At 40.3% G+C, this 26,358-nt stretch overlaps 2 protein-coding genes across 2 annotated transcripts; both read right to left on the bottom strand.

The window, feature by feature from the left end:
- Positions 1-1,624: 1,624 nt before the first annotated feature.
- On the bottom strand, positions 1,625-8,256 carry dlb (deltaB). The gene is made up of 7 exons (XM_028596499.1): positions 8,035-8,256; positions 7,685-7,924; positions 7,460-7,517; positions 6,630-6,887; positions 4,564-4,925; positions 3,447-3,663; positions 1,625-2,774 (listed from the first exon to the last, which is right to left on the bottom strand). Exons 1-7 carry the CDS (start codon positions 8,083-8,085, stop codon positions 2,056-2,058), a joined length of 1,905 nt encoding a protein of 634 aa, XP_028452300.1. The 5' UTR covers positions 8,086-8,256; the 3' UTR covers positions 1,625-2,055.
- Positions 8,257-21,285: 13,029 nt separating this feature from the next.
- Positions 21,286-25,918, bottom strand: zgc:153990 (uncharacterized). Its single transcript, XM_028595836.1, has 5 exons — positions 25,619-25,918; positions 24,629-24,829; positions 23,804-24,223; positions 23,089-23,142; positions 21,286-22,992 (listed from the first exon to the last, which is right to left on the bottom strand). The coding sequence occupies exons 2-5, from the start codon at positions 24,756-24,758 to the stop codon at positions 22,556-22,558; spliced, it is 1,041 nt and encodes a 346-aa protein (XP_028451637.1). The 5' UTR covers positions 24,759-24,829; positions 25,619-25,918; the 3' UTR covers positions 21,286-22,555.
- Positions 25,919-26,358: the final 440 nt, after the last annotated feature.

Here is a 26,358-nt window from a genome sequence, read left to right as displayed (position 1 = left end):
ATTTGGTCAATCAGCTTTTTCATTTACTGCAGTAGAAAAGTGGAACTTAATTCCACTTCACATTAGAGATTGTGCAAGTCTAAGCAGTTTTAAAATGTCCTTAAAGACTTGGCTGAAGGCGAATCAGCTATGTGATCATTGATCTTTTTATAACATGGAATGCATATTTGTATTTTGGTTTAAATGTGAGTAATGCTTGTCACATGTTGTTTGTTGTTAAGTTTTTATCTGTTTTGATAGTATTGTCTGTATTGTCTATAATGTCCTTTTATCTCCCTTGCCCAGGGACCACAGATGTAAATTAGCTGTATAGCTAACTCTGGTACAGGCCGCCATTGTAAATAAGAAGCTGTTCTGACTTGCCTGTGAAATTAAAAGTGAAACAAAAAACAGGCAGGACAAGTAATATGCAAAAGAACATTTAAATACTTTGGGTATAGGTTTTTAGTAGGTATGAAAGTCATATTGTTAACACCTTTTAATACAAGGTGTTACTGTCTTCTTCGTGGGACTCCAAGTGTCCCGTAACGATAGACCTCTTTGATTAGGTTCCTCTGAACTTAATAATGCAATACTTAATTAATACAAGATACATTAAACAGAAACTGGTGACCACTCTAATGAATGAATCCATAATTATTGTTATTCTTACCAGCTTCCAATATGACTCAATTCTGCTGGCTATATTTGATTTCTATGTTTTACACATCACAGGGACTCCTGCAGTGTATCAGCCAATTAGAGGGATAGTTGTGTGACATGCATATAGATACTTAGCACGTCATAATGATATCTTACATCAAGTAATATCTCATTTAAATGGTGTTAGTTAAATGATGATTAACGGACATTTTTAAAGCAAAGATGCCAAATATAGTTGCGTTCTAGCTTCTCAAATATGAGGATTTGCTACTTTTCTGTTTCAGAGAATTGGAAATTGAACATCATGGGGTTTGGGCCCATCGGTTGTACAAAACAGGCAACTTGACTCTTTTTTTGACTAAACGATTAGCCAATTCATTGAGAAAACAATCAGCAGATATATCAAGAATACAAATAATTGTTAGTTGCAGCATAAACTCATAACACACTATACCCAGGCGCCTATAGCATGTAAAAAGACACATTTATAATGTCATCTTAAGTTCCTCTAATACAGTATTCTGTCTATGAAAAACATGGCAGACTTCCAGAATCACATCAAAGCAAATCTTTTATTCCACATCACAACCACAACATGATGAAATTAAATTATATGAATGAAAACATGTAACATAACACAAACTTTGGCATGGACACAAAATGGCACACAAAGGAGCAACGCGATCACTAATGTTTAAACGATATATATAAATTACAGTAACTGCTGACTTTGTGTTATAAAGCACATTTTCCTTCTATCCCTGCTCTGAATATATTTGGGATATTTCACGCAGTCTTCACAGCCCATAAAACATCCAGGTACAACATCAAGCGTCGGTCTTCATTCAGCATCATATAAATATATCTTTACATCTGTGACAATCGAATAGAAGCCATAAACATACGTTTTTTTTTTTTTTTTTTTTTCAAATAAATAAATAATATAAAGAATAAAAATGATGGTATACGCACAATACGGAAATAATATCCAAAGGAAGATTGAAAAGCAAAAAAAAAAATAATCAAAGTGAACATTTTAATAACAATAACCCAATAAAAATGGTTTTCCAAAAGTGGTCAGAGTATTGTGACTTCCTGTATTTGGTTTGTGTTGTAGGTCCTAAGAAAGGTGGATGGTATTATTAGTTTCTTTGGGTCTTAAAACATGGTAGAGCTTTGCCCTATATACTTTTTAATAATCTTTGTAAAATCATCTTCATCAGAATAGTTCATTCGTCAACATTTTGTTTCTTATGCTTACATTTTGAATGGTACGTTATCTCCTGCATAAGCAGAGTGGGTTTTTTTCTTCAACTCATGGATTTGCTCCTTTCTTCACTGTGCATGAAGGCAGAGGAGCAACAAGTGCTAATATTCCTTTACCCTTATGGACGTCCATGATTTCTCTCGGTTTCATCTCAGCCCCGCCCCAGAGCCCAGGCCGGCCTCGTCCCTCCACATAAAGTCCGGACGCTCGCCTCTGGCTGGGCTGCTCTCCACAGGACTGGGCCTGTACCCGGACCTTCCGTCTGGGCACAGGGAGAGGCTGAGGCGAGCCGTGCCGTTGCTGATCTTGAACAGGCCGTTAGGACTCAGGAAGGAATCTCTTTCGCTTCCTCCCATGTTGTTGACCGAATCCAAGTCGTTGTAGACTGCGCTGTCGCTCAGCTGCTTCCTTCCCTGGAGTCTCCTCCTCCTCCTCCTCAAGAAGATAATACCCGCCACCAGGACCAGCACCAGGATGGCCAGGAGGCAGGAGACGGTGAGGGTGGCGGAGGAGGGCTGGGAGGTCTGGCGCAAAGCGGGCTTGAAACTGGGCTGGAGCGTGAACTCGCAGCTCGGACCCATGAAGCCCTTTGGGCACTGGCACACCGGCCCGGTGAAGTGGGTAAAGCAGGTGCCGCCGTTCTGACACGGGTGAACGCCACAGGCGTCGGAGCGCACGCTGCAGTTCTTGCCGGTGTATCCCAGGGTGCAGGAGCAGGTGTAGTCGTTCACGCCGTCTTGGCAGGTTCCGGCGTTCTGGCAGGGTGTCGAGGCGCAGTCGTCGATGTTGACCTGGCAGTTGGCGCCGGTGAAGCCCGCCTGACAGCGGCACAGGACACTCTGGCCGAGGTCCAGACACTCGCCACCTGCAGAGGAGAGAGAAATACTCTGTTCAGCACCCAAGAGATCAGGAACGGCCTTCAACACTCTCTCTGTATAAAATCCACTGGTGGAATGTAACTAAGTACATTTACTCAAGTACTGTACTTCATTTGTCTTCTCTTTTCATGCCACTTTCTACTTCTACTTAGCTACATCTCAGAGAGAAATATTGGACTATTTACTCCACTACATTCATCTGTTACAGCTTTAGTTACTAGATACTTTACAAATTCAGATTTTTGCACACATAACCCATGTAGTTTATAAAATCTGATGTTTGATTCTAAAGTAAACTAGCCAACAATATAACAGCTACAAGTCCAGCTGAGATGATGAGACCATTAAACACACAGCTGGTCGGATCCTTTACTCTTTCTACAATGGGAGGAGAGTTCTGCATCGACTACTTTTACTTTTAATACTTTAAGTACATTTTCCTGATGATACTTACATACTTTTACTTAAGTAACATTTTCAATGCAGGACTTCTACTTGTAAGAGAGTATTTTTAGTAGAGTGTTGACTACTGTCAAGAAATGAATAGGCAGTTACTGTGCTATTTCACTAAAACAATTTCATGTTCAGTTTACAAACTGCTGATACGCACTTCAGCCACAAGGTGTCGCCAGAGGGGAGGGCCTCTCGTGCCCACTCACCGTTCAGACAGGGCCTGTTGCTGCAGCGGTCCAGCTTCTTCTCACAGTTGGAGCCCGTGTAGCTGGGGGGGCAGCGGCAGGTGTAGCCTCCGGTCATCGCCTCCACACAGGTGCCGCCGTTGAAGCAGGGACCGTCTGCGCACGTCATGGCAATGATCTCGCAGTTCTTACCGTAGAATCCCTGCGGGCAGGTGCATGAGTAGTCGTTCTCCAGGTCCTGTGCACAGAGGAAGAAAAAAAAAACTTGACGTTAAGGAGGAAATGAAGTCCGGCAGGGATGTGTGGAGCCTTCTAGTTCTGGAGCGTTTTCGTTTGTTTTGAAGGGTAGATAAAAGCTCTTTATTTTTAGTATGCATTATGAGATCAGTGGACATGAACTGAACTGTATTTAAGCTGCTAACATTACACACTAAGACAGTTTACCCACCAACCAGTTCCATTCCCTCACCTATTTATCTCAAGACAGCCCAAAGTCAGTAGTTGTGTTGGTGTGTTTAATATTAATTACGTTTTTATGAGAATAAAGTTAGATTTTGATAATTTTTGTTTTGTTTTCCTATTTTTCTGTTATGCACAGCCACCTTTTTCTTATTTTCCTTATTTTCTCTTTCTTCTATTCATTTTGTAGAGCCATCTGGTGGTCATACTTTGCATGTGTTACCTGTGAGTTCACTGGTGCTGGCAATCATCTTGGAGCTCCAAAAAGGGGAAACTGTGTGCAGAGGGCTACACGCTGAAGAAGGCGGTTGGTGCTGCTACGCGTGGGTTGTTACCCAGCTCTATTTGTTAAAGTATTAACAATTTCAATGTGGAATAGCCATCTAAATAACGGCTTTTTCACTTTTTGCAAGAAGAGGGCCGTGGACCTTTCTTCTTTTTGGAACTTTCTTTGTTTGTTTAAGGTAGATGTTCCTAATGTATATACTGGTAGTATGACGTTTTCTGCAACATCTACATACATGCAGACGAGGTGAAATGTTTGGAGACAAAGGGACAGCAAATCCCCCGCCTGGGATCAATACGGTTGGCCTTATCTTATCTGTGATCGTTTTGTGTCTTCATTGTAACTTTAGTGCACCTTTCAACTAAACCGACTTTAATCCCGGTGTGTACTCACGTTGCAGCTGCCTCCGTTCTTGCAGGGGTTGCTGTCGCACTCGTTGGTTTCCAGCTCACAGTTGGTGCCTCCAAACCCAGGCCGGCAGGTGCAGGTGTAGCTGCCCTGGCCCGTGTTGGTGCAAGTTGCACCGTTGGCGCAGGGCTTGTGGTTGGTGCAGTAGTTGAGGTCCTGGTCGCAGAAGAGGCCCCCCCAACCCTCCTGACAGTTACACTGCCATGGCTGGCTGCACGTCCCGTGGAGGCAGCCTGGGTAGCGGACGCATTTGCCGCAGGAGGGGCCCTGCCAGCCCATGCGACACGTACAGCCCCCAGGGGCCTCGCAGTAGCCGTGCCTCTCACTGCAGTCGGCCGAGCAGATGGCTGGGGAGGAGAGGAGAAGGGAGGGTGTATGATTACAATGGGCACGCCTTCTCATACATCTCTCACACACACACACACACACGTGTACAGGGCCCCCTGTCTGACCCCAGCCCTTTTCCAGACTTCACTGTTGGTTAAGTATTAAGCCAAGCAGCTGGTAGGCACACTGCCGGAGAGAAATGCTTTCTTTTATCTACCCATTACACACACAAAAGCACACACACACACACACACACACACACACATGCTAACACACCCAGGTCACCTTAAAAAAAGTGTGTGTGTGTGTGTGTGTGTGTGTGTGTGTGTGTGTGTGTGTGTGTGTGTGTGTGTGTGTGTGTGTGTAATGGGGGCCACAGCTCTTTCTCTCATTGTAAGAGAGAACAAAAGGCAGATGGAACACCACAGACCGTCTTGCAAAAGAGTAAAACACAACACTACGGGACATCACTCACATAAAGGAAACACTCTATATGCTCCGAAAAGATTCCTGTCTGTGTAGGAGATCACAAATCAACCTGGGTGATAAGATTAAAAAAAAATTCCATTCCTGCCTTGACAAAACTTTTTTAAATTTTTCATGTCTTGGGCGGAGAAAACGTCTGGGTTGCTTGTCTTGCAAAAATCCAGTCCCTCATTGTTACTAATGTATGAGTGAATACAAATGCTTTTGGTTGTCTCCACTCATTGAATTCCCTTAATGTTCTCATTACACTGTTTTGTGTCGTGAAGGAGAGTTTGATTGAGATTGAGAGATTGATTATGAGGTCATCCTCCTTTTAAGAGTTTAACAGTTTTCAGAAGGATGCCATTGACTTGATGTGTTTTATTTCTTTATTCTACAGTTTTTATCCTGCTTTTGTCTTGTTTCCTACCTTTTAAATTAGTTTTTCCAACGTTAAATAATTTGTAACTTTGTTTTATGCCATGTAAATACATTTGGTTTTTTTAGGCTATTGTTACAATTAGAAATGACTTATTCACTAAATAAATATATGTATATCTTGTTGGGATATCATAGAAGACTACAAAATAACATGAAGACAGGTTACATTCTACATTCAGGGTCGGTTCTAGAATCAGAGCTTTAGGGGTGCACCCTTTTAACGCTAATTTTAGAATTAGAATAGAAGAAAACTTACTTTAATACTGAGCCACAGGGCCATTAGTACAAAGGTGAGTGGTATTACGAATGAAATCAGATATGTATCTATGGAAAAGCAGACATTTCCAAAATGCAGTATAGACAACTATTGAAAATTAGATATTTATGTGATTGTGACTAATGGCTGTCAAGCACTATTCACTGAAAATAGCTCAGATTCTTTTCTGAATGATCTATAGGCATCTAGATTCTGGGTTTAGTTATGTGGTGATATTCCTAGAGCAGAACTCCTTCGCTCACAATAGATTAACACTAGTCTCCACACACTTTTTTTTCTTTGCAATTATTTTTTAGGGGTGCCGGGATCAAGTTAAGGGGTGCCTCAGTACCCATAAAAAAAGTTCTAAAATCGTCCCTGTTACCAGTACCATCATGTATTAATGTATAATGTATAATCCATAAAAGCTATGCATGTGGTTGGATGGGTTGAATGCAGTGTTTGTTCTTCCCCGGCAAGTTAATCACTGAACTGCACAACTACTACGGATAGTGCCTTGCTGCAGGACTCCTAGGTACTCATTGCTGTAATATGCACTCACGCTCCGAGCAGTAGTTCCCCTTCCAGCCCTCCAGGCAGATGCGGTTGCCCTCCTCGTCGCAGGTGTAGTGGCCCAGCGTGTCGTCTCTCGGCCTGCAGTACTCCGCGCAGCCGTCTCCGAAGTAGTACTCGTCGCAGAAGACATGGTAGGAGTAGCGGAGCTCGCTCTGCTCTCCGAAGTGCACGTCCTGGGACCAGTCCTCACCGATGGCGAGTCTCCTCCGGGTCGCCAGGCGGCTCACTAGGTTGTTCTGGTTGTCTGCAGAAGGGAACGGGGAGACATTTATTATTAACCCTCCGGTTGTCCTCGGGTAAAAACGGACCTGTTTTTAAAGTTTCTATATCAGAGATTTGGGATTCTTTCAACCAAATTGGCCCAAAATAACATGGATGGAACATTCTTCGCAAGTAAAATAAAGGATTGTATTGAAATCTGGGTCTTTTATTCCTTTTTTTATAAGATTTGAAAAGAAAAAACATTAAAATGGTTTTCAAACGGTTTCCTGACTACACGTAAACAGATATGCCCAGTAGTATGTGACTATCCATTTAGCATACTCTGATCTTAACTATTCAAAATGATTGATCATTTCAGCTTTTTTCAAACTCAAAAATTAGGTTTGTTGACCCTGAATTCCAAAAACAAGTTTAAAACGTGTGGTAATAAGTTGACTAACAGGATGTAACACCCAATTAGGTGATCATATACGTTATGATTCATAAAACAGACGTCAGATGTAAATCCAATTAACGGGCACTCCGCGACATGTCACGTGATTTATCGCGGATTCGAAGTTGTATCGATATCAGCGAGTCAAAGACACAACCCACCTGTGTATTCGGTGGGAGATTCAGCGTTCCAGGCTTCAATGATCAACGAAAATGTCCCCTAGAACAGACAAAAACAACACTTTTAATAGTATTACAATAGTAGTTAACGTGGCCATTTTACGCACTTATCTGGCATTGATAATGAACTGGTAGATACATGATGTCCTACCATATACAACACCAACAACAACAGTATCGTTTGTGTAACTATGGTTTTCCATTTACCGGCCACTTGAAGTGGAAAGGCACCCGGATGGGAGCGCTGCTGGAGATCGAGGTGTGATCGGCCCTGATAACGTTGGTGTTTCCTGTGCCAAAGGTGCAAGGCGGCTCGGCGGAGATCACATCCTCCGGGTGTTTAAGGCAAATTCTGAAAAATATGTGACAGTCCCTGTGTCTTCTGCAGATGCGTTGCGCCGTGTGGAATGAATTAATTTTCAGCTCAAACACACCAGAGGACAAAACCTGCAATGACAGAAAAACATGACATAAGACACGCTGTGCGTAAAGATACGATGAGATTGGTTGTTGTTGTTGTTGTTCTTGTATTTTGGCACAAACAGAAGCCAACTTACTACGTGTAATAAGGCCAGAGCCCATAGATATCTCAGGTGTAAATGTGCCATTTTTTATCAGAGTTTTCCAGCTCTAAGTGGATGGCCGCATTCGTCGTGTGCAATAATATTCCCAAACGATGTTGAAGAAAACTCAAAACAGTTTCATCACTTTGGACTCCGTGATCCTGTTGGTGTCTCTTAAATCCTTGTCTCCTAACGATGGTCTTCTCCTCCGTCCTATTCTTGGCACTTTGGTTCTGCTGCGTAAAAGACGCTGCAGTGTTTTTATACCCTCTGATGCTGCGCGTCCCCGAAGGAGGTGGAGCCGGAGCAGACCTCAGGGGAGCAGCCTGACGCAGGGGACCTGCCTGGGGATTTAGACAACCCACATTACACCTGGACCCGGTCCTTGATAGGAATCTGCATAAGAAGCTGGCGCAGGGCAGACATGTTTAACATTAGGCTACTGCATGAATCTTTACCACTCAAGCTAATGTGGGTGATAAAACCGAATCGCCACAGAAGTATTGGATGGACCAAAAAATCTACAACTGGTCTGAAAACAGCAAACTATCCAAGTTTTAGTGATTGCAGACTTTAAGAACTTTTAATATATAGTTTAAGTGAGTAGCTGGAAAACTGACGAATATATGCCTACTATAGAGGCAGCACGGTGGCTCAGTGGTTAGCACGTCTACCTCGCAGCAAGAAGGGCCTCGTCCCGGGCCTTTCTGTGTGGAGTTTGCATGTTCTCCCCGTGCTTGTGTGGGTTTCCTCCGGGTGCTCCGGTTTCTTCCCACCATAAAGACATGCATGCAACTAGGATTACAGTTGCTGGCGCATTTACAGAAATGTTCATTAATGTGCATTTTCCTAATATAAATAAATAAAATCTCTTATATATATAAAAAAACATGTCATCCAAGAGAAGAAACTATTATTTTGGCAAATGACAAATGTGTCAAACAATGAGCGTGCCAGGACATTATCTAATTAAGGCCTTTTGCATTTCATCAAACACGGACATCAGCAGTTAACTTTAACACCAATGTATAGATCATTGTTCAGAAAGTTTTCCTTTTTTCTTTTTTGGATCTTGTCTACACACTAAACAAAGATCAGAAGGAAGCGGGGAAGAATAGCGTAGCTTTTCTTTCTTTACATCCAACATTATAATTGCTCTGACGCGTGTTGGGGGGACAAAGGGTGGGCAGGTCCCGGAGCAGAACGCATTGTGCGTCTAGCGGCTATTCAGGCCTCTTCTGTCGCACTCCTGGGCCTGAAGAAGGGTGCGGGGGGACAACAGAAGGGGGGGAGGGGGTTGCTCGCGCGCGTGTGTCTCCTGCAGAGTTTGGACTATCATGTTGCTTTTGTCTGGACCTCATGCGAACAGCTGTATGGTAATCAACGGCACATGGTCGACCGTGTGCGGCTCCAAACCCGGCTATTGTCTCCCCAAAGCTTCCACCCCCGGCACACACACACACACACACACACACACACACACACACACACACGCTAACCCTGTATTGATTTAGGGAGGACTCCGTTGGATGTCGGTTTCAGCACCTGTCGCTGGCAGAGGGTCTAATCTAAACACACCTAAACTAAGCTGATCTTTAACACTGGTCATATAAACCAGCATGACTGATTTAGTGGAACAATAAGCAGCCTCGGAAATAATTTTACACGAGGGGTTTTAAGACCCTTAAAAATAAATATTGATTTGTGTTTGGTTATTATTTATGGTGAGCGTCGCCTGGAGGAGAGTTTCTGGTGTTGGTGGCCATTGGAAGGATGACATATAAAAAGCGACTTTGCTCAGACTGTCTGGGTGGAGGTGAAACGAGTCATTAGGACTCCAAACATTTGAACTGACAGACATAAAGTTAAATATTTCCACACGGCAACCGCATTAAAAGTCTCAGTGTTTAGCAATCCCGTGCGTTGGGTTGTGTGTATGGTGATGGTGGTGAGTGAGTGGGGGGGGGGAGGGTCCTGTTGATATTATAATGAGAAAAGAGGACGCGTGCCTGAGGTGGCCCCCTGTATATCCTGGCAAGCTTCCCTGCAGGACAACGAGGACAAACGAGGGAGGAAACTATCACACTTGTATGTGAAGTAAGTTAAGCTAAAGGAAAAGGGTTGGGGCAGATCCTTGTGGTTCTTCGTGGTCAGCTCACTCACACAGTATTATGTCAAACCCTTAGTCCAGAACAGTGGGTCTAAAAGTGGGACCAATCATCTCCCAAGGAATTCCAGCTGGGTCCCTTACAAAACGAAGACAATTTTGATTTTACTACCATTTCTGCAGGTCAAAAGTAGAGAGAGGTCACTACACAGTGCACGACACTATGCTTTCATTCCATCTTCTCACAGAGTACCAACATGTTCCCTAAAAATGTACTTTTCGATGCCAAAATGGCTTGTGTCTGGCAATATTTAATGGAGGAGTACACGTGTATCTGCGTGTTTTTAAAGTCAACTTTTTAAATGTGCTCTACTGACTGGGTCATGAGTTTGGTGCAGTACCCCCATGCTTTGTGCTTTATAATATTTGAGGATGAACTGGTATAATTTTTCACAAAGACAGAGACAAAAGATGCTTACAAAGAAGCTCTCCCTCCTTCCAATATCTTACAATGATATTTTTATGAAACATACGCAAAAGTTACAGCCTGTGTATGATCTGAATAAAGGGGTGGTAAAGAAATGGTTATCACAGCCACATGCACCAGCTCTGTGGCTGCTCTTGGTCTGGAGCATCGTGATATTTATACCACACATCCAGGAGTCATTTATTTTCAACAGATCTTATAAGGGGAGAATGAAATTAAATCTGAGATGTGTAAAGAATAAGAGCCTCTCTTGCTCTCCCCCAAAGGAAGATAACGCTCCCTTTAGCAAAAAGGCAAAAGATACAACCCCCCCACCCCCCCCACCATGATTTCCATACAGTGCCTAGCTGATCATGTGTGTGGGTTTGTGTGTTACATCATATCAAATCTCTTACATCCTACAATCCTGATGTCACACACGCAGCCCCACACATCATCCTGTTTTTCTTTGGGAGGGACAGAAACACTCCTTTTTAAAGTTTGCACCGCGTCCATACAGTATACCTGCTGCATCTCTCCGTGGGGGGAGGATGTGTGTGTCTTTGTGTCAGGAGCAGATGGACAGTGCACCCTCTCTGCTGTTATCATCTGTATTACTTGCAGGAGTGTGACACGAGTGTGCCACGGGGCATGGGAACCAAAGAGGAGTCAAGTCATCTCCCCCCCCCCAACCTCCCACTAGTTTGAGTGGCCGACATCTGCCTCATCTCCAGCCCACAACAGCTTGGAGATCCTGCTCCCCAAGGACTCTTGAAGAAAGAGAGGGGGAGCCGCTGCAAATCTGACTCCTGCAGGCTCTCGGGGGAGAAGTCGGCCTGTTGTGGCTACTTCTGCAGCCTGCTCTCTGACTGTGGGACAATAGGAGGTGTGGAATGGGAGTCTGGTGGGCCGTGATGGTGTGTGTGTGTGTGTGTGTGTGTGTGTGTGTGTGTGTGTGTGTGTGTTTGTCAGCATATATACATCCTTTAATGTATGCACATCATTTGGTTGATTGGTTGATCTCATAAAATGCTGAATGCTGGAGTACTACGGGGGGAACCTAGACATGCACACAGCCCTGCCACATCCCCATTGTGCAAATTTATGGCTGAGTCAGAGGGGCATGAAGTGTTTGTAGGTGCATTATTAGGCAAATCACTGGCTAGACTGAAATACTGTACTGTTTCTGTAACTTTTTCCTTTGTGAAATCAGTGTTTTGAAACATTGTAGGCCATTCTTGTTCCCTTACGGCCGAGTGGTTAAGGCAATGGATTGCTAATCCATTGTGCTCTGCACGCGTGAGTTCAAATCCCATCCTCGTCAAAGCAGAGTTTATTGTTCTGTTACAGTTAGATGTCAACAATATAACTGGCTGTATTCAATTACTGATCTCCATAATAAAGTTGTCAGTGTCTCCCAGATGCATCTTATTATTGTTTTAGTGATAGTATGTTGAAAATAATCATACTATAGTATGACAAACAAAGTCATGTAAAAGTCATACTATTGTATATCGAAAGAATTCACAGGATGTTAGTATAGTATGTCAATAAAAAATCATAGTATAATAATATGTCAAAAAAAGTAATGAAAAAGTCACACTATTACTAAGGTCATAGTATGGTATGACTTAGTATGGTAAGTGATAAAAAAGTCATAGTATATTATGTCAAAAAAAGTGATAAAAAATCATAGTATAGTATGTCTAATAAAGTGATAAAAAGTCATAGTATAGTATGTCGAAAAAAGTGATAAAAAGTCATAGTATAGTATGTCTAATAAAGTGTTGAAAAGTCATAGTACAGTATGTCGACATAAGTCATAGTATAGTATGTCAAAAAAAGTGATAAAAAAGTTATAGTATAAAGTAGATAAAGTCAAATCGAGAGAAGAAACTGTATAGATACTGTACTTTATTGTCTAAAAAATTGATAAAAAAGTAATAGAATTGTATGTCGAAAAAAAATCATAGTATAATATGTCAAAAAAAGTGTTGAAAAGTCATAGTATAGTATGTCAAAAAAAGTGATAAAAAGTCATAGTATAGTATGTGGAAAAAAAATCATAGTATAGTATGTCTAATAAAGTGTTGAAAAGTCATAGTATGTCGAAATAAGTCATAGTACAGTATGTCGAAAAAAAGTGATAGTATAAAGTAGATAAAATTAAATCGAGAGAAGAAACTGTATGTCGAAAAAATTGATAAAAAAGTAATAGAATTGTATGTCGAAAAAATTGATAAAAAAAGTCATAGTATAGCATGTCGAAAAAAAATCATAGTATAATATGTCGAAAAAAGTGATAAAAAGTCATAGTATAGTATGTCGAAAAAAGTGACAAAAAAGTTACAGTTATAAAGTAGATAAAGTCAAATCGAGAGAAGAAACCGTATGTCTAAAAATTGATAAAAAAAGTCATAGTATAGCATGTTGAAAAAAAATCATAGTATAGTATGTCGAAAAAAGTGATAAGTCATAGTATAGTATGTTGAGAAAAGTGATAAAAATGTTATAGTATAGTATGTCAAAAAATTGATAAAAACATAAGTACAGTATGTCTAAATAAGTCATAGTATAGTATGTTGAAAAAAATTATAAAGTCATAGTATAGTATATCGAAAAAGTGATAATAAAGTCATAGTATAGTATGTCTTAATAAGTCATAGTATAGTATGTCGAAAAAAGTGACAAAAAAGTTACAGTTATAAAGTAGATAAAGTCAAATCGAGAGAAGAAACCGTATGTCTAAAAATTGCATGTGCAAGTGAAGTATATATTTATGTGCATGTTGAAAAAAAATCATAGTATAGTATGTCGAAAAAAGTGATAAGTCATAGTATAGTATGTTGAGAAAAGTGATAAAAATGTTATAGTATAGTATGTCAAAAAATTGATAAAAACATAAGTACAGTATGTCTAAATAAGTCATAGTATAGTATGTTGAAAAAAATTATAAAGTCATAGTATAGTATATCGAAAAAGTGATAATAAAGTCATAGTATAGTATGTCTTAATAAGTCATAGTATAGTATGTTGAAAAAAGTGATAAAAAAAGTAATTGTATAGTATGTTGAAAAAAGTGATAAAAAGTAATTGTATAGTATGTTGAAATAAGTCATAGTATAGTATATTAAAAAAAAAATTATGAAGTCATAGTATAGTAAGTCAAAAAAGTGAAAAAGGTCATAGTAGAGTATATCTTCAAAGTGATAAAAAAAAGTCATGGTATAGTGTGTAGAATAAAGTAATAAAAGTCATAGTATAGTATGTACAAAAAAAGCCATTAAAAAAAAGTATAGAATGTTGATGCTAAATCAGCATTCACAAAAATAAATACACCAAAGTGCTTTACAGAGAGAAATTTTAATTGAGAAACAATTTACATAAAACAAAATAAACCACAGTTGTTAACTCTGTAATCAAGGTTCTTTGATTAGGCTAAGTGTTCATCAGATCAATCAGGACAAAATTAAAATTAAAATTTGTTTTTTAAGTAAGAAAATACTTTCGGCAACATTAAACATTTCTTTCAAATGTCAATGTTATTTTTATCATTATTTAGATCCACATCCATACCAGTATGAGCCATTTATCAATAATTACCCATCACCTCATATTCCATCATTATCCCTTTCACACAAGCAAAGCATCAATCGGTTACCACTGTTCACCTCTAATCAGTGCCACTTCCTCTCACATTTCCTGCAGGCTCGTGGATCTCCTACGTTGTCCGTATAGCTGATAATGAGGTTGGGCTCAGGTGGGTCTCAAACACGTTGTTGCCCATTGTTCTTGAACAGCTTGTAAGCTGCACACTGCTGCGACCACATGCATCATTCCCTGTGGTACACTGCTGCTGCGCTGCTCTAAACGCTCTTATGGTCTCCTTTTTGGCTTGACAATCCTGCCTGGATCTCCTGGGACAGTACTGCTGGAATTTACTTAGTTAGTTAGTTAGATAGATAGATAGATAGATAGATAGATAGATAGATAGATAGATAGATAGATAGATAGATAGATAGATAGATAGATAGTTAACTTAAATATCACATACGACAGTGTTCAGAAACAGATTCTTTGTGATTCATTTAAAGAAATGCCAATTAACCACAGGACATTTTTCTCCCATTCCAGAATGCTGTGTGGACTAGCCAGACCCTGCTCCACAGTCCCGTGGATGGTCTTGGACAGACCTTGATCCCCGACCTACTAAGTGAATGTCCTGGGTTTATGTGCACCGCCAACCTCCCCAACTACCAACCTCAGGCACATAAATTAAGTACTTAAGCACACACACACACACACACACACACACACACACACACACAAACACACACACACATACACATACTCATACATGTTATGCATGCCTGTGCAAGTGTATGTATACATGTACATGTATGTATGCACAAGTGAAGTATATATATATATTTATATATATATATATATATATATATATATACTGTTTATGCGCAAGTGAAGTATCCTTGTGTGCGCAAGTCAAGTTTATATGTATGCACAACTGAAGTATGCATGCATGTGCAAGTGAAGTATATATTTATGTGCAAGTGTTTAGTACCAGTATATATGTATGTGCAAGTGTTTAGTACCAGTATATATGTATGTGCAAGTGAAGTATATGTGCAAGTGTTTAGTACCAGTATATATGTATGTGCAAGTGAAGTATATGTGCAAGTGTTTAGTACCAGTATATATGTATGTGCAAGTGTTTAGTACCAGTATATATGTATGTGAGAGTGAAGTATATGTGCAAGTGTTTAGTACCAGTATATATGTATGTGCAAGTGAAGTATATGTGCAAGTGTTTAGTACCAGTATATATGTATGTGCAAGTGAAGTATATGTGCAAGTGTTTAGTACCAGTATATATGTATGCACAAGTGAAGTATATATATATATATATATATATATATATATATATATATATATATATATATATATACTGTTTATGCGCAAGTGAAGTATCCTTGTGTGCGCAAGTCAAGTTTATATGTATGCACAACTGAAGTATGCATGCATGTGCAAGTGAAGTATATATTTATGTGCAAGTATTTAGTACCAGTATATATGTATGTGCAAGTGTTTAGTACCAGTATATATGTATGTGCAAGTGTTTAGTACCAGTATATATGTATGTGCAAGTGAAGTATATGTGCAAGTGTTTAGTACCAGTATATATGTATGTGCAAGTGAAGTATATGTGCAAGTGTTTAGTACCAGTCAGAGATGGGAAGTAACAATGTACAAATACTTTGTTATGTGTACTCAAGTAGATTTTTCAGATAGATTACTTTACTGTTTATTTTTGTGCCGACTTTTTACTTTTACTCTTTAAATTTGAACACCAATATCGGTACTTTCTACTCCTTACATTTTACAAAATTGGCTTGTTACTTTAGTTTCAAATAATTTCACTGGAGTTACCGTTATTATTTTTCGCGTCATCAATACCAAATTCAATCTAATTGTATTGGACTATACGTTGCACTTGACGCACCACTACAAGACGACTCGACAGATTCGGCGGCATTCGTTTGCAGCAAATCATTGCGGCTTGATGGCGGTAACGTTAGTACATAGTAGTATGGACGGCGACATGATTAAAAATGAAGAAAACGGAGATCCCTGAGATTCGGCAGACAAGCAGCAAGACATTCCCAGTCATCCTTGGCCTTATCTGAGAGAGATGTTTGACATAGTAGGCACCAAGGATGACTCCTGGCCAACGTGCTGCAAATTGTGCCAACTGAAACACCACAAACTGCTGGCTTTCAAGAATTCTCCATAGAATAAAAAAAAAAACATAGAGGTAAATGCATATTTTTGTTGTTATCAAATGCTATTTGTTGTTTGTTTCAGTAAGTTTATTAAGTTTACGTTAATGGTCAGTTACATTTGTTCTCCAGCTTGCACTCTACTAACATTAGTGTGGTCCAGGTAGCTTTGCATAAAAGATGGTTGTCATTCACAAGGCTACTTTTACTTTTATAATTTAAGTACATTTCCAAGCCTGTCCTTAGTTAATTTTACTTGAGTAAAGAAGTTAAATCAGTACTTCTACTTTTACCAGAGTATTTGTTAACACAAGAATCTGTACTTCTACTTGAGACTGGGAAGTGAGTACTTTTGTCATCTTTGGTACCAGTATGTGCAAGTGAAGTATTTCATTCTGGCCTAGGCGGCTTCTCATACAGGTGGGTTGACAATGTGAGCAGCATTTTTATGTTGCAGTTTCTTGAGGTGGGCAGTCTTACCTACCAAGATAGAGGTTCCCAACCTAGCATTTGCTAAAGGGACGCAAGGAAACCATGATTAGGCAAAAAAAATCTGAATATCGACGTTTCATTTACGGGATTGTTCAGGTACCGTATCATTTGTGTTATGGTGAAATTGCACTCCGAAGTCGTGAGTCTGATACGTGCGTGTGTATGTCTCCTTCTTCCTTGTTTAACACACAACCTGTGTGATGACGGGCGGCACATAGTTGTTTGTATACAGTTTTTGTCGGACCCTTTTTAATCATCTTTTCTGATGTCTCTCCTCCATCTCCATCACTTGAACCAGAAACTAGTTCATTCTGTGTAATCAATCTGAGCACAAAGAGCCAGACAAAGTGGTACAATTGTTGCAATAGGAGCACACAAATCTTACAACCAATAGACCATTTCTCTGCAGCGGCTGTGTATGCATTAATAGTGGGCTTCTAATATACAATCTGATTATTGCCTTAACATATGGAACAATTTATCACGTCACAAATCCTCCCCCAAAACAACCGATGTGCTGAGGTAAATAAAACACAACTGTTTGGCTTAGCAGCAGATGTATAAGGACTCTTTTGTTGGGACACAAAAGGAGGAGGCATGATAATTATTTAATCCCGTCCAAGCTGAGCGACAGATCTGCCTTCCTTCAATCCTACCTTTCCTCTCCAGCAGCCCAGACGCTGTCCTGCAGCAGCTTCAGTGGCAGATGGTAGATGAAAGAGGGAGCTGGGAGGAACGAGGGAATGGGAACAGGTGGGGGTTAAAACTGAAAAAAAAAGAAAAGGGCACGGGGGTCAACTGGGGCAATAGAAAGGGGGAGGAAACTTACATATAGACTTGCAGAGGGACCGATCGATGGATAGATTTTTCTTTCTTTTACATTGCGCCTCTCAAAATCCATGTTTCCTAATGCCAGATGTCGACCAACTCTGTTGAAACGTGGAAAAATGTCTACAGAATCATGCTTGGAGAAAGATATAATGGCTGCGTTGGCATTTTTTAGAAAAATATTTTGTTCAATCAAATTGCTCTCTTATTTGCAATTAGTTTGAATGTACTGTATATTATCTGAGTTATTTTTCACATTTTCTTTTTTTATCCTTAACAATTTTTGTGCTGATGTAGCAAGGGAAGGGCTGCATTTCTCTGTGAGATCACCACATACCACATTGAGGCGTTGCATTCATGTGGAATAGTACAGAGAAATGCAGCCTTTACAGGAATTTAATAATAGAATTTAATCAGGCACCGCTTTACTGTTTCTAAGTAAAATAGACTAAGTCGTATTTTAATCTGAAGAAAGGAGATGGTGGTTAGAATTGGGTAGAATACAGTTTATAGGTACTCCAAGTGAATAATGTCTTTTCAGAAAGGCTTAAGTCTCAGGTTTAAGTGCTCGGTAAAGAACTGAAGGTAAAAGACCAGACCACAATGTGAATCGCCCCCCCCCCAGCCAGACACTAATGCTGGCCCCTGCCTTCCAGCTATGGAGGAAGCCCAAGCAGACTGTTGAACTCCTGCTGCATCCCGCCCTTCTCCCCTCCCTGCTGCGGTACGCCGGGCCGGCCCCGGCAGCTGTTTGGCCAACTGAGGCAGAAGGGGCTGCAGGGGAACAATGTGACTTAACTCTCCCTCTTTGTGCGTGTGTGTGTGTGTGTGTGTGTGTGTGTGTGTGTGTGTGTGTGTGTGTGTGTGTGTGTGTGTGTGTGTGTGTGTGTGTGTGACTATTTAATAATAGAACCCCATGGATCAGCTAACCCCCATCCTAACATCCTTGTGGTAAACATGCATGGTAAAAGCTCTGCTTAGTACTAAGTGTAGTACTAAGGCAAAAGGAGATTTCTGCAAAATCTTCTACTAATCTGAAAGTGCACAGCAATCTGTGTCAATGCCTTCACTCGCATTTTAGGATGCACACATTTGTAGATGTCATAAACATTTGCTCTTACATCCGCTGCAGCCGAGCATCAGTTTAAAATTAAAAATGCGTACGGTTTCTCATGCCCGTAGTGCTATTTATCAATTGAGATAGTTTTGGTGTGACTTGTCTGCCTTCTCTCCATATATAATGGAACTAGATGGCTCTTAGCCTGTGGAGCTCAAAGCGCCATAAGAATACACTTCAAAAACTCAACAGGAATGCGTCAATGGACAAGAGGCTCGTGCGTGTGACAGTGTGAGATGTAAACATTAATGGCGTCCTCCTGGGCTGAGCTGTAGCAGGTTGGTTACAGCTCAGCCGAGGACGATGAGCATCTCATTCATGAGTCCCCTTCCTCCTGCGCCGTGATACCTATATTCATATATTCGATATCTCCAACACTGGGCAACTCACACCAAAACAATCTAGACCAGGTATCACCAACCTTTTTGAAACTGAGAGCTACTTCATGGGTATTGAGTCATACGAAGGGCTACCAGTTTGATACACTCTTCTGAAATAATTTGCCTTTAGTTATATATGCTTATTAATGATTAATGATGCTCATCAATGCGAAGACCCTGATCATGTTAATGATTTCTCACAATAATTATCAACAATGACTTAACAAGGTGGGAAACAGATAATATCAATATTCAATTTCCATTTTTAGAACAGGCCTGAGGGCTACTCATGTGGTCCTTGGGGGCCACCTGGTGCCAACGGGCACCGTGTTGGTGACCCCTGATCTAGTCTGATAAAAAGAGGAAAAATATGTATTTCTGATTCTGGGGTGAATTGTCCCTTAAATACCTTGACTATTACACCAATGTGGAATTGTGTATATAAAGTCATTTTTACCAGTAGTACATATTTAAGAATTTGAAAGAAATTCCTCTGTTATAAAATGCCTAAAATGCATTTAATAGAACTGAATCTGCCAGCATCATTCCACTTTACTTAATACTGATGTGGAAACCTGCTCAGAGCATAACTAAGTAGTTACACTGCTGTAGAGATGACCTTACCCAATTGCACAAGGATTGTGTTAGGCAATAAAACTCTCAACATAAATGGAACTAGAAAGAAACGTCCCATCTGTGACAGGAATAGCGGTTCTCGTTCCGACTCTGCAACGGAGTGTGGAATGGAAACACTTCAGCTATCTGGACTGAAATATTATTTCAGACGTTGTCATTGGGAAATTCAAACTATGGATTGAAAGTTGTTCTGGCCAACAACAAAGCGATATTTGATCTTGTGAATATTTGATCTTGTGAATAAAGACTAGCCAACCACCCGTCATGTTGTATTACTACCGTACAGATGAATTGTTACCACATGACTACAACATACAGTATGTTGGCCCAATAATGAAACAAACTATGCAAAAAACTGCTTCCTCTCATTACCATTTGAATACATTAAAATAAAATCCTATTCCTGTCTCTAATTGGACCGACGTAACTCTTTATGAGTACAGCTCCGATTTTTTGTTTTTCTGTCGTAAATATCTCTATAGTTTCATCATTAGTGCCACTGACTGTCTTTCCCATTTTAAAAGGCGTGATCTGAAATGAAGCTCTTAGCACAAGTCCAAGCACGATAAAGGCATGATTCATGCCACTTAGACTCAAGTTTAATTCCTGATTGAACTGATTTATAGGAAAACTGAAAGGATACCTGTTTGGAAAAGTGACATGATAAAATAAGGTAAAAGCCAGAGATATCTCAAATGTCACGCAATCCTTAAAAAAAAAAACAGTTTTGAGTGTATTGATGCCCAATACATTGTTGGGATGAGCAACCTCTGGATATGGCTTCAGCTCAGCACAGCCAGGCCTCTCAAGACAGACAGCAGAGCCCCCTACTGCAATTTCTATGAAGCAACAAAATGGGCTAGACATCTGTGCCTGTTGGACATTTGTCTCCATCTGACAACAGCGTCAAGGTGTGTTTCAGTAGAGGATGATCAAACACACTGCAACATCGCATGTCTCCACTGGATCAACCTGGTGTTATTCTACCTTTTTGATATTGTCAACACATCCCATAAAAAACACCAAAACCAATGTGTTTGTCTTATCTCTCAATGCTTTCTGACTTTGTATCTTTTCTGTGGCACTAAGCCCCAAAGCCTATTCAATTCAAATTCAATTCAATTTTATTTATAGTGTCAAATCACAGGACACTTTACAAATAGAGTAGTTCTATTCTATTCAATTCAATTTTATTTATAGTATCAAATCATAACAAGAGTTATCTCAGGACACTTTACAGAGTAGGTCTAGACCACACTGTATAAATTACAAAGATTCCTTCCTACTGAAGATGTCACTCTTTAAAAAATGGATTACAAATAAATGCTTTCATTAAAAAATTAATTTAAAAAAAGAGGCTAAATCAGCTGGGTACTGGAAGTGTTTTGACGTTACTTAAACAGGAGGGATTTGTCTTTTGTTAGGGACTATTTTCTTGCTACACATTTGGTGCTTTGAGTATTTACGGCAGCAGGGTGTGGTAGGGGTGTCGATTCAAATAAAGAACACGGATAAAGTGTTTTTGGGCAATAATGGAACTCTATGGCACATAGGAATAAAATATATCAGGATTGGGATACACAGAAAATACTCATTAAGATCAATTCATTGTTAGTTTTGGTCTTTTCATGGGATTTGTTGGCAGTGATAGCCGGTCCGGCTGTGCTTGCATGTGAGTGCCTGCCTTGTGCGTTGGTGTCAGACGCCGAAGGCCACTACAAAGGGTTGTCAATGAGTTAGGTCTGCGAGAGCCGTGTGGAGGCTCCCAGCCCTCTTTTTTTCCCCTCAATATTCGAGTACTGCCCCTTTAATGATGATTTGAAATGTACTATCTTCAGTGAACGCAGATCAGTTTATCAATACATCAAGATACAGGCTATAAGCCAATAAAGCACGGGAAGGGAACGTGCAGCCCCAGAATCCAGATGGATTTACACCTTCTGATGCCCAGGCTGTTTGCAGGCTCACAGCTAGGACACAGCTAGGACTTCTGTTACATACATGAACGGTTTATTTCATATTTAAGAGAAATTAATGAAACTTATATTCAAGTGTTCATGTTTGCAATGTAAAAAAAACAAAATCAGGCAATCATAACTTATTGAATTACGGGTATTTTCAAAAAAATCTCACACACCTTGTTTAGCTTCCAGACATATAGACCATATAATGGTCAGGTGTGGAAATCCACTCATTATTATTACAGTACATGTGATAATCTCCAGACACTGATGCAACTACAACTTATACAAGGACACACAAACGGATTGGACTGACTTTTCAAAATCAAAGACTGGTTCTTTGCATGTCAACATTAAAAGAACGTAAAGGCTTTAAATGTGGTGTATGCTTAATAAAAAAGGCTTTACAACGTAAGTGATAGGAGTCTCACTTTCAGTAGCAAAAAAAACAAAACCAAACTCCAAATGTTCTTTCTTTGTGGCAAACATTGGTTATTTTCTCCATCCATTTGTCATGTAACCTCACAGACAGCAATTCCATGTATACAACTTTTCTACAATACAGGTTTAAAATATAACAGAAAATCTGTGGAGTACTATCAAAAAGTACAGTAACCTGCGGTGGAGTCCAAAAGGAACTTAAAGGTTCCAGCACCGGAAGGCCATGTACAGTATGTATGCATGTCAGTGACACAACTTAACAACATCTCTGTGTGACACTCACACTGTGTTGCTATAATGCTGGCCGTCCGTTCAGTTTGTCATGCATAAGCGCAATGGCTCCGCCTGTGAAGTCTCTGAGAACTTGTACCGTCTCCCGCTGGAGCTGCAGCGACTCGCGTACAAACTCCTGCTGGGTCTCTGCCAGCTGCTGCACCGACTCAGACAGAAGCTCCAGGGAGCGGGAAACCGTCTCCAACAGGATGTTGGTGGCGTGCTGTTCTTGAAGGCTCAGCGATGCGTTATGTAGCATGCTGTCCCTCGTGTTCTGCGAGGGCTGACCTGGCAGCGGAAGCGTGGCTGTTGGCGGTCCGGAGGACGTCTGAGGTTGTCCTTGTTTCTGGATGCCGTTGTTTCCTTGGTGATCCTCTGTTGGCTTTGCGGTTGGAGTGGCAGGAGCCATGTCGTCTCTTTGGTCATCGTCCGAGTCTCCGAATGCAGCTTCAGCATCTTGAGTCAAGGAAAAAAAGGCTCATCAGTGTTTTTTTATTACCAAAACATGTTGCAAAAATGACTTAAATCTGTACCTAAATCTTGTACGCTCACCTTCCGTTGCAGGTATTTCATACTGCACATCAAAGACAGTTTGTGAAGAGTCCCCTGCAACATTCAAAGTATTTAAATGAAACAGTTTGTATAGAGCTGGGCAATATATCAATATTATATCGATATCGTGATATGAGTCTAGATATTGTCTTAGATTTTGGATATCGTAATATCGTGATATGACACAAGTGTTGTCTTTTCCTGGTTTTAAAGGCTGCATTACAGCAAAGTGATGTCATGTTCTGAACTTACCAGACTGTTCTAGCTGTTCTATTATTTCCCTTTACCCACTTAGTCATTATAGCCACATTACTGATGATTATTTATCAAACATTTTATTGTGTAAATATTTTGTGAAAGCACCAATAGTCAACACTACAATATCGTTGCGGTATCGATATCGAGGTATTTGATCAAAAATATCGTGTTTGATTTTCTCCATATCGCCCAGCCAAAGTTTGTATACATTCCTCCCCAAGAACTTTTTAGTAAAGTTACTGAAATAAACAGATAATTTTAAATATTGACAAATAGTCACCCATGAGCCATACATTTATATCCCATGAGCAAAATGTGAGCACTGTAGTACTCGGAGAGGAGGGTGACATAGATTTGTTCAACTTGATGTGTGATAGCTAGACATAAACTTCACTGATGTTTAGACTGAAATAAAGGTGAGTAAATACTGTAAAAAAAGTAGATTTTTGGCACTCACTCATGTTGTAAGAGGTTGGTGGGGGCATAGACCCCATGTCCAACAACCCATTAGGAGAACTCTGCATTCCAATCATATCCTCCTCTTCCATTTCTTCTTCCTCCTCGGGCACATCATCGTCATCTCCCAGTTGGCCAAAGTCCCCCGTGCTCTGGTCTTCGTCGCCCATCTCCAGAATCTGGAGCACTATTTTCTCAGTCTGATTAAGGTCTCGGGAGAGACGAGAGTTGAGCCCTCTGTTGGGCACTGTCCCTGACCGCATGGCAGCCACCTTCCGCTTGGTGTCACACTTTAAATCTGACCACTTCTTGATGACTTCGATGACCTCACGTTGGCACTCCCCGATCTCATTGACACGTGCAGTAATCTCTGCCCATGTGCGTTTCTTTATGTCTGTTGCCACACCACGATTGAATTTGCCTTTGGGAGGAAAAACAAAATGACCTTAAGCAAGGGTGTCGGACTGGGGGTGGAAAGGGGACTGAGTACCCGGGGCCCTCATGTGAGGAGGGGCCAAAAATATGCTAGAACGATTAGCTGTGGATGTGGGTAGGGGCCCATAGAGAATGCCTTTCTACAGGGCCCAGAATTGACCTTAAGCACTTGACTTCAAATGTCACTGTCAGAAATCAGGCCACATTCAACAGTTTAAAATCCACAGGTTTACTATAATGTCTATTATACCCTTATATGCCCAAACCATTTTATTTTACTTTGTGTATTTTATGGTTTTGATTAACTAGCTAACATGCAATCGTTCACATTCCAGGTACCCGTGACACAATATCTTCATTTTGAATGAGACAAGCACTTGAAGACACATACCCACAATAACCATACGATGCTTCCTTACTTCATCCAACAGTATGTGGACTTCACTGAAAGAGAAACGTGCTTTTCTTTTCTTGAAGCGAGTAACACTGTCGTGGTTGTAGTATGTATGTAGCGAAGACATCGTCCCCACACAGTGTCAATAGGTATACAGCTGCTTTGTAGTCTCTGCTGTGCTTCAACTTCTCCAGCTGCCTGTCGGGGGAGGAGGGGGAGTTGAGTTGACAACATTAAAAGAGCACGGGAGTGTTCATGATGACTCTAATAATGTGTCACCAGTGTATTGATTCACAAACTTTACTTTGCAATACATATCTGAGACTAAGAATGAAGGTTATAGTCTACACAAAAAGTTGACTCGATGAAAGATGAGTGACGTTAGTATTAATACAGTGATAACGTTACATACGTTCAGGCACAACAGCTGAGAAAAAAGCGTGTGTGGAGGTGTAGTTAATCGATTATGATAGCTTAATAATGAATGTTAACAGATAATGAATGAATATTAAAAACATGTAACTGAAACGTTGTTACATGCATCGGTCTAACGGTTTTGATATCGTTGAACATGGAATTGGAGCATGTTTCGCATAACGTTATTGATAACAGTGCTAGCCGTGACAGTGAATGGACAATGGACGATGCTTTGGTCGGTTTACACACACGACAGCCTAGTTAGCTTTGTGTAGAGCCCACTCGTGGCTCCGCTCGAATTATACCTTGAAACCAACACTGGCCTGCTTATTCTTAACAACTAGCTGTTATTTAATGTCCCTCATATTGTGAAACATGCACTAAGTTGGTTAGCTTTGGTTTAATGTTACACAACAGCACACACTAGGTTAGCTCTCTTTGCAGCAAGACAACGTTAGCTAACGCTACCTTAGAGACAGAAATGGCTAATGAAGCACTTAGTTCACGTTACCGCACTTCGAAATGAACACCGTAATGGCAAAAAAATAGTTAATTAGATAATAAACATACCCCCAAGTCAAAGAAGTTAGGATTTGGTCCCGAAACGTAATGATAAACTTCCCTATCGGCAAGATAGCTACTGTCAAGCTAGCCAGTGTAAAGCTAACGCGACACAAAAGATGTCCGGTTAACGTCAAACGTTAGCTAGCTAGCTAGCTAACGTTAACTAAAGCAGCTGGCTAAAGGATTATTGACGAATATACTAATATTAGTATGACAATAATACGGGGCCTTTGCGTATTGGATTCACGTGTAATTTAACAATAACCACGAATAATCTGGTGATTTTGTTAAAAGTGCATCGCTTCGTTTTATTTCATATATTTTCCCGTTGTAATAACGTGCTTTTATTTTGAAGGAGCACGCCTATCGCTCAGGCTGACTTGGTCTCTCACACACACACACACACACACACACACACACACACACACACACACACACACACACACACACACACACACACACACACACACACACGTAATAGATATGTATACTATTCCTGTATAGTATTTTATATATATATTTTAACACTAATCTATCCCATTTTCTAATCTTTATCCCATTTTCAGAATCATTATTTACACTACTTACATCATATATTGTAGTTGTATTGTATTACTATTTTTTCTATATACTGTATATTGTAGAATGGTGGCAAATGTAACATAACCTTATTTCCCCCTGTGGATCGATAAAGTATTTTTGATTCATATGTATTTGGATAGATACACTATAGGTCAGAATAGCGA

The sequence above is a fragment of the Perca flavescens genome, chromosome 13 (genome assembly GCF_004354835.1).
Source record: "Perca flavescens isolate YP-PL-M2 chromosome 13, PFLA_1.0, whole genome shotgun sequence".
NCBI classification, from domain to species: domain Eukaryota; kingdom Metazoa; phylum Chordata; class Actinopteri; order Perciformes; family Percidae; genus Perca; species Perca flavescens.
The sequence above is the reverse complement of the archived record's forward strand: the minus strand, read 5'-3'. Positions and strand labels throughout refer to the sequence as shown.